Source organism: Gymnodraco acuticeps, unplaced genomic scaffold, assembly GCF_902827175.1.
Source record: "Gymnodraco acuticeps unplaced genomic scaffold, fGymAcu1.1, whole genome shotgun sequence".
In the NCBI taxonomy this organism is placed as follows: domain Eukaryota; kingdom Metazoa; phylum Chordata; class Actinopteri; order Perciformes; family Bathydraconidae; genus Gymnodraco; species Gymnodraco acuticeps.
This window is the reverse complement of record NW_022990440.1, coordinates 4,059,492-4,073,713: the sequence shown is the minus strand read 5'-3', so window position 1 is coordinate 4,073,713 and position 14,222 is coordinate 4,059,492. Positions and strand designations below refer to the sequence as shown.

General features: G+C 41.5%; 1 protein-coding gene across 1 annotated transcript in view; it reads left to right on the top strand.

The window, feature by feature from the left end:
* Positions 1–13,609, top strand: part of kremen1 (kringle containing transmembrane protein 1) — a 59,706-nt gene extending 46,097 nt beyond the window's left edge. Inside the window, 7 exon segments of the mRNA XM_034225149.1 lie at positions 191–315; positions 2,573–2,695; positions 2,697–2,727; positions 3,580–3,912; positions 7,246–7,485; positions 8,060–8,144; positions 9,534–13,609. Of these exon segments, the coding sequence (XP_034081040.1) occupies positions 191–315; positions 2,573–2,695; positions 2,697–2,727; positions 3,580–3,912; positions 7,246–7,485; positions 8,060–8,144; positions 9,534–9,693 (1,097 nt within the window). The 3' untranslated portion in view covers positions 9,694–13,609.
* Positions 13,610–14,222: the final 613 nt, after the last annotated feature.

The window sequence follows — 14,222 nt, the reverse complement described above, 5'->3', positions numbered from 1 at the left end:
TTCTTAAAATACAGACCAGACACAAATCATGCAATGAATCTAAAAGGAAACCTGGACATGACGCTCAAAATGACAAAAAACACCCTCATATTTGCACAGGAAATGCTAATAATTAGCATATTAGACAGATAGCATCTCGGTTGATGTGTGTGACTGATTGTTTTTTCACTCTCCACTTTTCTCCCTACAGTGCCTGGGAACTTGGGCTGCTTCAGAGACAGCGGCGACCCACCCACTTTGTCCGGCAGCAGCGAGACCTCCAACAAACTCACCATCCAGAACTGCATTAGCTTCTGTAGGAAGCAGAGATACAAGGTGAGAAATGCTTAAAGGTCACCTATTATGCAGAATCCACTTTATACATCAACATGTGTCCCCTCTGTGTAAAGAGACTCTGAACGTTTCAGGAAAAAAGATTCTCTCTCTTTTTGTCCTGATCCATTTATATAAAAACCTGTCTGAAAATGAGCTGATCAGATTTTGGCCACTTTATGATGTCATAACGATTTGTTTAACCATTAGCCTATAACCAGGGGTGCACATAACTGGTACGCAGGTACGCATGCACGGCAACAATCTAAAATGCGTACCGTCACTTGTGTCACAAAGCACATTTGCGTACTGACGTACTTGTGAAGCTTTTCCTGAAGGCGGTGAGATCACCGGACGACAGAGTCGGTCTCCGTGTGCACAGACAGGGCTGCTGTTAAAAAACTACGCCAACCGGCTGCGGAGGGAGACTCCCCCCCTTCACTGGAGAACTGCGCTAAAACAGCTGATCACAACGTTCACGCTCTGTAGTAACGAAGCACTCCACTAGCCCAACCCCCCGTCAAATAACTTTGAGTGGAGTCAGAAGTTGGAGTACCAAACACGACTCCAGGTACTCATCTGAGTACTTCACTGAGAAAGTTATGTGCACCCCTGCCTATAACCAACCAAGGTAACCCCTCCCCACCTTATCACCTGAATCTCCTCCTAGAGCTCCATTGTGTTCTTTTTTAACCAAATATCTTCCTTATTTTCATCTAAAGTACAAACAGAGGGGATTATGGGATGCTACAATGGGTGATCTGTTTGGTATTTTGAGCCAAACACTTCAGAGACATGTTTTGTATATATCTGAGACCTATAATATATTGATGAAAAACAGTATAATAGGGGACCTTAAATAACAAACTCGTCCAAGTTTATATCTGAAGTCAGCTTCTGTAGAAGAAGAGATTCAAACGTCTACTGAAATTCAAATGTGTCCTCCTCATTTTTTCATGAATGAAAAAGTGTCTAGTCAATTGCCCACGTCATGTCTAAAATGGACCCGAGCTGGCTCTAGCCATAGTCAAGCTTTTATGTTAATCGTCGGGCATTTACGGGCAATTTCCTGACAGCTATCACAATGGTCCCCAGTGCAGTCTATGCCCTCTTTATTCAGCCATCAAACTTCCTGTTTCGTACCAACCAGCAGATGACAAATCATCACCGCAATCAAGGCTGACAGCTGGAAATGAATGGTTATTAGCTCGGTGGGGCCCTCCTCCTCAATGCGTTTTTTGTCTCTCATCTCTGTATCTGGCATGCCATTGTCCCAACTATAAGCAGTGCCAGGTGTTCATTTTCTGTCCCAGCAGATCCGTTTCAGCTCCGTCTGCATTGACAGATACTGACAGCAGATGTTACAGGAAGTGGTGGCAGATTGGCAGATCGTCTGCCTACCCTTGGACGGTCACCGTTCTTAATGCGCATGCCAAACGTCAATGCTCGGAATCCTGTGTGACTTTTTGGACAAAGAGCATGCCTGTTGAGTTATCGCTTGTTTGCTTCTGCCAGAAGTATTCACGTTGGTGTTACTCCATCAGATAGAATAATGCAACAAGGACGTAGCTTGATACATCTTGGTGCGAGCACGAGCTCCATACATTCCTATCCCATGGCATAATACGCAGAGTGGGAAATGATGCAGTACCTTCAATTGTGTGGATTCATTTAGGGCCTAAAATTGGACAATGGTGTCCTTTTTAATGAGGGACAATAGCTCTTTTGAGAACAAGAAGCCAGTAGTGACGAGGTCAAGATTGTGTGAAGGTTTTTTGACGTTTCGCATTCCTGCTTCAGGAACAGTTTACTAACAGTTTCATTTGAAAGATAGGTAGTCACTACTAATGTTTTATGTTCTGTTTCTATTCTACACCCTGTGTGTTTGAAGGGAGGCTTCTCATTGGCTGAGAGGTTGTCCAGACTCAGATTAGAGCACCTTGTAATCAGGATAGAAAGAGCAATTAGGGACTTTCATTTCAAAAAGAGAAGGAGCTCCATGCAGTGAAGTGAGTGTTAACACAAATAAAACTATGCAAATAATTTAATTTAACAATGTTATTTAACACACATTTTTAAAAAGAATATTCAAAATCATCATGTTCCCAGCTAAAAGTTTGTTCCCTCAGCAGTCAATGTTTTCCTCGCCGGCCCGCATGCCAAATGGATGTATAATGAATAGCATTATGGAAAGTGTTGCCCAACGTTTGTTTTGAATTTCTGAGGCAATGATTTGCATAACTCCTTTTGTGTTTTGCAGCTCGCCGGCATGGAGTCAGGATATGCTTGTTTCTGTGGCAACGAAGTGGAACAGCGTGACCACGGCGAGTCGCCTAGCATGGAGTGTAACCATGTTTGCTTCGGAGAACACACACAGCCCTGCGGGGGGGGACGGCTGGGTCATCATCTTTGACAGTAAGTCTGGGGGGGACATAACAACTTTGATTTGAAGATTTCCAGGGTAATATAAGTTACAACATACATTTGTATCTGTGGTAATAACCCCTGCTGGGGGGGAACTTGTCCTTGGGTTTGTCATCTTAACCTTCCAACTTCTTCCTCCAAATACTTTCTTTAATTAAGGATTCAGTTTGCCGCCAGAAGGCCCAGAAATAAATGTCCTTGTCACCAACAGCCCTCCTTTCCTCACACACAGTTGTGATCTATAGTCTTCCACAAGACTCTACATTGACACAATGTATTGTAAAATATTGGGCATGTTTAGTACCCGTTTGTCATGCATGAAAAGTCAAATCTTTTTAATTTGAGTAACATTTTGAATGTTTTATGAACGTCATTACAAGCTATCGTACCTTTTCACTCCTAATACCAACTCTTGTTCCTTAACTCATGTAATTGGCAACCAACTTAACAAATTCAGAAATACAGACATCAAATTGTGCATAGTTTCAGAAGCAAAAACTGTTGCCTGCCTGTACCAAATACTGATCCAATACCTCTCTCTTTCCCTAATTGAAACCTTCTCACCTCACTTAATGGAACTCATTGCGATTTTGATGTAAGGCAAAATGAGGTGACTCATTGCTTTAAAATAGCATTGTCAAATAAACTGTATTTAATGTGGATCAGTCACATCATTGAGTCATTCAAGTAATGTTAGGGACGATGACAATCGTAACCGATTCATTCTGTTACCGAGGCTCTCATGTGACCAACGGAAACCCGTTACCCAGTTTGTTGAACAATCTCAAAAGCTTCTAAATGTTGACACGGTCGTATTTTATCTAGTTTTTCTCTTTCTTCCAGCACGTGTGGGGGCCTGTGGTGGAAACTACTCCTCTCCATCCGGAGTGATCTACTCCCCTGATTTCCCAGACAAGTACGGGGCTGGCCGAGTTTGCTACTGGACCATCCACGTCCCTGGAGCCTACGCCATCCTCTTCAACTTCACTTTCTTTGAAATCTCCGACCAGACGGACATGGTGGAGCTCCTTGATGGCAACAACAACCAGGTGTTGGCGCGCTTCGACTGGCGCAGCCCTCCGAGGGAGCTAGTGAACGTCACAGGAGACTATGTCATTCTGTACTTCTACTCTGACCGCACCAACCAGGCCCAGGGATTTGCTCTGCTTTACCAAGGTAGGACTTTGACTTTTTGTATATTCAATGAGAATGATTGCATCGAAGGACAAATGTTGTAAAATGTCTCCAATATCTTTTCTAATGTATGGTTAGAGTTATAGCCAACATCCTGAACTACAGTGCTCATTTGCATAATCAGGTGCGTGCTGACTAGCCTCCTCCATGATGGAGTTTTGCATGGCAGCCCTGGTTTCAAGGACTACCGCCTTTTAGCTGTGGCGATGCAGTTGTCACGCCACTGGCAGGCCCTCTTCTCTTTCCATTTGCTAGTCAATGTCTCATAGCCCCGGGGTGATCCTGCATATTTAAATAATGTTTTGTTTTTCTAGGAACTCACTCTCTTATCAAGCAGCGGCAGGTTGCTTTGCTGCTCCAGAGCGCTCCTTGGTGAATTGCACAGCGAGTTCTTATGCCACCTACATACAACATTCTTGATTCATCGGGCCTTATGATAACGTGATTCCACTGTAGAGCAGACATACAGCTGGGGGACTAAAAGCTCTCAGAAAGTTCAAGACCTCACAGAAAATAATGGTTTTCATCTCCCCCAACTACTCTTTAGAATGTAGAAAAGTGAATGGTAAAAAAAGTAAAGCTGTTGTATTACTATACGTCATCTCAGAATGAGCCTGACTGCACCAACAATGATTTAATAGACTAATTCTGGAGGCATGAGAGGAGCACACCGTGATATCATTCAGTGTAGGTGACATTCAAGCTCACAGCTCACTACTCTTGGAGGCAATCTGTCCCTGCTCTTTCCCCTCTGTCTTCATTTATAATCCTCTGTCATTTTTCTTGCCGCTAGCATTACAGTAAAAACAATATTGGAAGGTCAAAATCCGCTGACCTCTGGACAGGCACAATCCCTTCTGCTCTCGTCGAGGTTCTTGTTTTACGTGAGGCATAGTGGTAGCAATAAATGGAATCTGTGACATGATATGAGAAAAGGGTCACCTCCTGTAATAGGGTTGATTTTTCTCAGCGAGATAGAGATAAGAACACATACTGTAGTGACCTGGGTGCAGAAAGAAATAACATAAACAGGAAGACAACAGTTCGACAAAGTTAAAGTATACGCACTTAATATAGCTCATATCTATTTTATGGCAAGTTTAGCAATCGAAGCAGTCATTTGAAAATAAACGCTCTCAGTTGAAGAATGGTATTTCTTTTGCAAATGGGAAACATGTGGGAAGTTCTGGGAACATCACTGTCAGGTTGAACTGTAATGTGTTAAGAACACTCATTAAATCCCAATGAGTTGAGGCAGAGCAGCTGGAGTACGTCAAAGGGAGAACCAGTAAACATTTGTTTTTATCTCTCATAACTCCGCTAAATAGAAGCAGTGATTAGCCTTAGGGTGTTTTGTGAATGTGAGTCAAAGCTGAGAATTACAATGATTTGTATTACTCATCAATTGTGATTTTGTTCCCACTCAATTCAAAGAGACACAAACCTAAGGTTGAGGCACATTTTAAAAGCTTAATTTATTTCTAACTGATACATTTCTGAGGTGTTTTTCTCAAACAAAGCGTACTGCAAATGAACATTTAGGAAAAGATAATGAAAGAGTGAAGTGCAACATGCCACAGTTTGTTTCTCAGAAGCAAGAACATTCTCAAATAACACAGTGATTTTAAATAAATCACGTCTGTGTTTAGGAGAAGTAAATGAAAGGCAGAGTTGATTTTATTTATATATTGCTTTCCTCCGGGAACTCGTAAATGAGTCGAAATAGTTCAGGCTCTCTGGCACTGCTGCTTTATGAACAAACTGTACCACATCTGGCGCTGTAAGCAGGTTAAAACAAACATAAGTTATTGCACACAGTTCTTTGAATAATGTGGGGGGGGGGGGCATAGAAGCTCTCACCACACCGCATGTTTACAGCACACATGAGTGTTTTTGCAAAGTCGATCTGTTTCTTTACAATCGCATGAAATATTCACTCGTGACTGCCGTGTATGCTTTCAACGACATGATCAGCGTGATGTGTCCTATTACTGCGTGCCTGCTAAACAGCACACTTTACCCGCAGGAGTAATTAAAGGGGCGTTAAGTGATACGTGTCCTCAACTTGTAGAAATGACATGGCAGAGCTTTTCCACATCTGGGTCTCCGGCACAGCATACATTGCTCGCCTAACTGGAGCTGTGAAAGCCTGGATATAATAGATAGAAGAGGAGGTATATCAGATCTTTAACAGTACTCTAATATGGCTGGAATTAAGTAGGAATACAGGATTCATAAAAAGATAGAATAACTTCATGAAGATGACAAAAATGAACGATAAAGTTGTTTCAGTAATGGAGGTGGATGGTAGCCTCTTCCATATCTCAGAACTTATTTCCAAGCCATTCCTTATGTTGTATGCTTATCTATTCATGGTTATGCAAATGTCTAAGAGCGAAATAAAGACTTTGGGGAGAATTCACAAAATATATGGTGGTAAGGATATTACAGCGCACATCCAGTTGTGTAGTTGTGCAGTACACTTTGGCCTTTTGTGTGCTTTACAACAAATAAAACACTTTAAAAGCATTTAAATATACAACTGAAACTTGTCTTTAAAATGACATTTAAATACATAAATTAAATTAAATATAAAAGGAGATTTATTATTTATTTATATGTCACAACTGGCATCCCGTGCATCCTAAAATAAATTCGTTTTTTGCTTTAGTAAGCACCAACTATATTTCCCTGTAACTGTGTGATTTTCAATGTTGTATTTATCCAATTGCCAAATATCTTAAGTGTTGTGATCACTTTTATTTGGTGTTATTTTTGCTTTGGATGGGAGGGACATTTGTGCGCAACTCTGATGAGATCAGCCACAAAATGTCACGGCACATTGATTTTTATCTACAGGTCGACTAATCTAGCTTTTCATGAACTGTGTCAAAAATGTCATTCAGTGTTTGAATATATCATGTTGTCCTCTGCTTTAAAAACTCCTCTCTCTATCAGTTATTACCTTAGAAGCTCACTGAAGCACTGAGATAATTGTGTCATTTTACGAAGATCCAGTTCTAAATATTAGGGGGAAACTTTAAAGAAACGCCATAATAAGAATTCTACTAAGAACTTTAGTATAATTTCATCACTAAAAGCAACTCTTTGCATGTGTAAGCTTTGTGAGTACAGCCACAGCTCTCTTGCACAGGAGAAGGTGGAATCCAAAAGCAGATCTACAACGAGAATACTGAACGTACATTGAATGGAACACCGCTCCAAATAATCATTAATGTTGCACTGCGTCTGCTTGAAGTTAACAACATCTACTATGAGAACCTGTCCAAATGACCTCACTTTTTGTCTCCCCAGCACTGAGAAGCCAAGACACCACAGCAATGGAGGGCGAAGGAGGTGAGGATGATGAAGCGGAGGACGTCTCGAGCACGGCGGGGCCGCAGCTAGCTGGCGGCATCACAGAGAGGTCCAACAGCACCTCCAACGGACGCTCCTCCCAGATCCTCTACGTGATCACGTCCAGCCCCGGGAAACCGGAGCACAACATGCCAGGTCAGTGGGCTGGACGCGGCGAGACCACCAGCCACAGCGCTAGTATGTTAACACCCCCCATACACTGCACCTCTCTCTACCTCTGCAGGGATGTTGCGGGAGGTTTCTTGGAGCTCGAGCTTCCAATTTGCATGACCTGGTTTTCTCGGAAAGTATTTAAGAAATCCTCTTAGTTTGATGAGAGGCTTCTGGGAGCTTCTGCCCATAGTGACTTCCTGTGATCACACATAGATGTAATTCTACTTGACGCTTGTTTTTCTTGTCAATGACTCACAACTGAAGTTACTTTGGGTCTCCCTGCTGATCACAAACAGGCGTCTTGTCAAAGCTGCGCAGGGTGGACAGATGTGTTCAGGGCTTTTCTCTTTTCCTCAAATATCACTCTTTCCAAACTCTGAGCGCTCTGTCTCCAAGGGCGATCTGATGTTCTTCTCAACAAATGCAAAGTGCATTACTATTTCTTGACACATTGCTGGCTGAAGGCTGCTCACAGGTGTGCCTGCAGCGCTGTTTGAATCATCTTTGGCTTTTCAGTCTGCTTTACTTCCTTTTCATTACCCTGGTGATACATCTGATTGATCTGATTGATTTTAACTGTGTTGCTCCCTCTCCGCAGTGTGGACCATTTATGCTCTGGCAGCTCTCCTCATTCTGACAGTCATCGCCATGGTGGCGAAGCTGCTGCTCCATATGACAGTCAAGTAAGTATTAGGATGTTTCGAGGTGTGCATGATCATCCAAGCATCAAATGTGAAAGTAGAATCTGTAGGATTATTCTTCCTTCATGTCATATTGGAACATGTGAAAGACGAGGAAGACATTCCCACAGTGGTTACATTTGAATGTGACTGTAGCATCCTACAAAGTAAAATGATTGCGTTCTTCATGTTTAGCCAAGGTTCAACCCAGAGCGACTTCCTATGATCACACATGATTGAAAATGCTACATGACGTTTGTTTCTTCCTGTCAGTGATTCATAACTTAAGTTACAGCTAAACAGGGGAAATAAAGTAGCCACAAAGGAAATGGAATCCAAACTACTCTATTGACCATCTTAAGTATTTGTTTGTGTTTGTTTAATCTTTTTCTTTCATCACCTCGATTGGACTCCTTTGTTTCCTTCCGTAACATAGTGACATCCCCACGTAACTCTAAGCAGTTGAGCAATCAGAGGGTTGTGGTTTCAGACAGAGGGTGAAAAGAGGTGCTGCAGCACAGGCAGTGTGAGAAGAATAAAGAGCTTTTTGAACATTAAAGCATGGAGACATGTCACAGGAGAGACACTACATACAAATTTGAACCTGGAAATTAGCATAACTATGCTATCCCTTTAGGATTTGAAAAGCAAAGCATAAGCTATTATTTCCCAGATGATGATCTAGGGCTGCTCGATTATGGCAAAAATCCTAATCTCGATTATTTGGGTCAATAATTGATATCACGATTATTAAAAATGATTATCCATTTATTTTGAAAACATCAATTTATTGGAGAATTTTTTTTGAACAGTATGTTTTTAACAGTTGATTACCCTGAACTTTAAGTATAACTCAACTGAAAACCAATAAAAAAAATGTTTTATAAAAAATGTACTAATAGGTCTCTTGAAAATAAATGAATTTCTGTTACCCAGTTTTTCTTCCCCCTAAATATTAATTTAGTAAACACCAATAATTTGGAAGTAAGTTTAAAGCAGAGTTTTTACTACACAGTGATATCTTCCTTTACGTTTTTTAAACTGAATGACACAATGTTTAATATTTTTCCATAGTTACAGTGATATCTATTTTACCAACGTAGGTAACATTGCTGCTTTTAGGTATAGAAAACTAAGAGTTTAGATTTTGAATATTAATAGTAGTGGATTCAGTTCGATTAAACATATAAAGTGGAAGATAATGAAGCCTATTAAAGCATCCACTGCTGTTAATGCCATTAGTCAAAGTGTATTGGAAGCCAGGCATGGAATGACACCGTGACAGTGCGACACCATTTACAAATCCCTGACTTTCCAATACCATCTTTTCTAATTCCTCTGTTTCCCCCTCTCTCGTGCTCTCCTCTTCTCTCTCTCCCTTTCCCCTCTCAGGTCTCAGAACATCCCAACGGTGAGCGGTTCAGACAGCTGCAGTCAGAGCACCGCGTCCTCTGAGCCCTGGATCATCCTGTACCGGCCCTCCACCATCTCCCTCTTCAAGAAGAAGCTAAAGAACCACCACGGCGACCTCAGCCCCCTGGTGGGCAACTAGCTGCGCACCACCACTAACCAAACGCCACCGCCAAACACAACTGCTCTGTACGATGGCCGTCAGGAGCCAGGCCCTCAGACAATGAAACTATAGGAGGCGCTGCGCCAACACGAACAACTGAGTGGCTAATGACAAGTGACTGCTAAGAAATGGCATTTGAGCCCAAGTGGCCCTCCCACCCTGCTCAGCACCAAAGAGGAGTGGGACAGGCAGGGCTGTCACTGAGTGTGGGGGCCAAAGAGGACGCTCTGACAGAGATACAAGGAAGAAAGTGAGGCTCCATTTCCATCGCCCATGGATGTCCCTTACAGTCAGCATACCTCCTGAAAACCTTCCAGACTGCAGGCTCACCAGAGAAAACACAAGCTGCTGCAGATTAACGGCTTACTGTCTGTTTCGGAAACGGGGAGGTAAACCTCTTCCCGGTGCTTCAGAGTCACAGCCTTCATCAGCAGCAAGGAGAGGATGAAGAAACTTTGATTCACACTTTACAGTTTTGTAACAGCCAAAAACCAGAATCCTCCCATCCCTCAAAGTTATCTATTTATTTGTCTTTTTGAGTCCATATGCAAAGTGCTAATGTGTCCTTTTTGTTGTGCTTCACGTAACAACTAGCTTTCTGAGAAGAGGGAAACGGGATACAGAAACGCCATTCTGAAGGTAGATATCACAGCACTTTGGGGATGAATCACTCGCCATAAAAATGAAAAGATCACAGAGCGCTCGCCCACTCAGCACTCATGTGTATTTGCGTGTAGAGATAACTAGTGTTGTTCCCCTTGAGTGGGGGTTGGGTGGTGCAGTTTGCAGACAAACTGCCATTAGGGAGGCTTGGGAAGATCTGAGGGCTTTTTCTGCTCGGTTGTGGGTGGGAGTCTTTTTGGTTTGATGGTGTTCAAGTGCCTTAAGGAGCTCCTCTTCCCTTGTCTCAGATGCATCACATCTGTTTCGGGTCCCTCACTCAAGTCTTTATAATCAGCGTGGATGTGAAGAGTTTCATTCCGAAATAGGATTGCTACCACTTAAATGTAAAGTAAAGAAAAAATGCTACATCTTGTACAGAGATTGAAAGCATTAAGTCTTTTAAAACATATTCCACTCAACTGAAAACCTCTCCGGATATTTTACATTTTTACTACATGATGGACATGAGGATATATCATAATGAACATTTTAGGATAGAACTCTTCATGTAGAAACGGACAAGGCTTTGAAAAAAAAACATTTGTTTCTAATTTCTTTGTGTGCTCTTATGTGTAGTCTTGGACATTTACTGAACATATTGTTCTTATTAAGTTGTCTTTTAATTACGGGAGGCGGGGTGAATATTGTTGTATATTATGTAATTCAGTGATGATATTTATGTCCCGCCCTTTCATTTTGTGTCTCGTCAAGGGCATTTGAAAAAAGTAATTTCTCGTCAACTTCGCCTAAAGGTATAGACTGATTGGTTTTTCTCCCCTTTTCACAGTGGTACATTTCTTAAATTCTACAAGACTAATATTAAGAATAAGATCAACTTGTATCAACAATAACATCATTAATAATAATACATTTAATTTCTAAGCGCTTTTTCGGGTGCTCAAAGACACTTTACAGTGGTATTAAAAGGAAATAAAATAAATGTAAAAAGTTAAATTAAAATATTAAAACAAAAACACAACATTATTCACACATTAAAATTACACATGAGCCCGAATACACACATGTACAATCAACCTATAGACTATAAGAGGGTTGGCCGAGCGAAAGGGCTGCCAGTGTTCCGGCGCGGGGGGGGGGGGTGTACAGTTAAGGACACCTCAGCATTGCCACGAAGCCTAACTGACACCTCTCCAGCTTGACACAACTGACACTTGTTTAGACGCTTTTATCCAAAGCGACTTACATACTCAATACAGCTACCATTCAACACTCTGTATTTTGGTCGATCGAGTCTTGAACCTGCGACCCTTCGGTTCCCATGCCAAGTCCCTACTGCCGCCCAGGATTCTGCATTGACCCATTCTAGTATTAGGAGCAGTGGACAGCCATTATGTATGGTTAGGAGACGGTGCCTTGTTCAGGGGCACCTTCGTACTACTTAGGCATTCTGGGACTCGAATCGGTGACCATCCGGTTCCCATGCTAAGTCCCTACGGCCTGGGCCACCACCGCTCTTGAACTTGCTTGATATCAAGCCAAATTATTTTAACGCAAACAATATCCCCAGACAGAAATATAACCAGCTGTCCTAGCTGTCACGATTTTCTGTGCCATTGCTGTGACATTTAAACTCCTTGTGAAAGGTCAAATGTAAAAGCTTGCCATCGGCGTAGGTATGATAGTCACCCCAATCATTCTCTGACAGGATAAATAGAAATTATGTTTGAAAACCGCAGCGCACTTACATTTGCTTCCAATTACAAGATGAAATAGTACTTCTTGAGTTTTGCATTCAGTTTCAGTGAAAACGTACTTAGTGCAGCAACCTGAGCATTTGAGACAAAAGGAGAAACACGATGCAGCATCACGGGGACATTCAAGTCAGAAAATGTACAGTTTTCCAAGAATCAGAAAACATTTGAAGCCTTTAAAAAAAAAAACTTTTCTTTTGTCAATCAGAAGTTTTGTAAAAATGTGAGGCTATATTCTCCCTGTCTGCTCAACTGTACTCATGTTAATTATTGCAAGACAAGAACACATGCCCCTGGGTCTGTGATGTTCGGAGGCAGACCATGCGTACAGAAAGGGAGAAAAAAAAGAGGCCGTAGATGTGGGAGCGATGGGAAATTAATGTGCGTTCTCATCAAACACAAGCTAACGGAATCTGACGGTTAAAATCTAACAAGGGCATATTTGTTTGGACAGCCTGGTGAATTATGCAAACTCCCATCCTCCAGTCAATCGGAAAATTCCACGCTTTCTTCTGAGCGGTGGAAATGGTCTTTTCCCAAACTGTCGTTGACGTGATTGTCGTGTAGTGTTCGATGACATGAAAACCTCACCGGAAGCCCTGTGGGAAATCATCTAGAGGGGCCAAAACATTGTTTTCATGAAATTGTACATAGCAAAAAAAACGTGAAATGTTTAATTTATGCAGTAAATTATTGTTATTTTGTATGTGAATGGGATATATATTTTGTATAAGTGAAGTATCTTTGTAGTTTTATTTAACGTGTCCTGGTTGCAAAATAAACACTGTATGCATGTTTTTTAAACTGGTGTTGTGCTTATTATTGTGTTTATGTTCAATGCTCTTCAAGATGTATGCATGCACTCAAGTGGCAGAGAAGCAGGCCCAGTTCAAGCTAATCCCAGACTGCAGTGTTTGGATGGTGCAACCTACCCTTCTTTTTTCTATGAAGTTAAATATTTATCAAATATGCAAAATTAATCCCAGACTGCTTAGATACACACACACACACACACACACACACACACACACACACACACACACGCACACATACGCAGGAAGGATTTAAAGTGCCATGTGTAACCCATTGGTTTCCCTCCAGGATGAGGTCAAGCATGCAACCTGCACATGTTAGAGGGTAACAGCAGGAGGTCAGCTTTACAACTGGAACACCATGAACAAAACAAACATGGAAGGACGTGTAACAAGCTGGAACACTCTGGATGTTTGCTATGGATATTTCTTAATTCATAAAAGGTGTTTCTGAGTTTTTATTTCAACAAGTGCTCACTCTGTAACTGTTTAAGTGCTGGTTTTGTTTCTGATGAACTGGGCAGTGGTGTGTGCTATTTAACCCTAACCCAAAGACAACTGGCATTGCAACTCTATGCAAAAGTAAAGGGATTCTGACAAATGTGTGCACGTGCTTCCACACAGCTTCCTGTAGATGTGCATGTGCAACAACAAAGGCTCACTTTGGGTCAAAAACACAAAGTTGAAACTGTTTAAGTCTCCCTTAAAATGCTGTAAGACATCCAATAATTAAAAATCTTGTGCCCTGTGGAATCTCCGAAGCTTCTGAATTGAGTATTTGAGAACTTTATTATTTAATAATCCTATACATGCTCTCAGAAGTTGAGGTCACAAATCAGTAAGTCTCTCTGCGGCCATCTTCAACCTGTGACTGAATAATATAATCAATATAATAATAATACCATAATATTGTAACAATTTACAGGTAGTGTATAAACCTGTTCAAGTACATTATAAGTTCTACCAAGCTTGATGCATTTTATGGAAAGTAGTTCAAACCACTTTTTTAGTGTGCAGCCTTTGGCACTTCAGTACATTATGTCCTCCAGAAGAGCAACCAAGAGGGCACTTATGCTGGCTTTTTTTTCAAATATGGGGACACTGTAATGCTACACTTGGCTTCAGGTTATTTGCAAATGCAATAGTTTCATCATTTTACCATAACCACACACATCCAAGCACAAACAAGAGTAACTGATCCTCTTACTCCCTCTATTGGTGACAATGTTTGAGCACATTTCCTCAAAAGCATCCTAACAGTGATTCTTGATAACAGTTGTTGCTCCTTTGTGTAGTAAATGACCTTCATTAGCCACACATA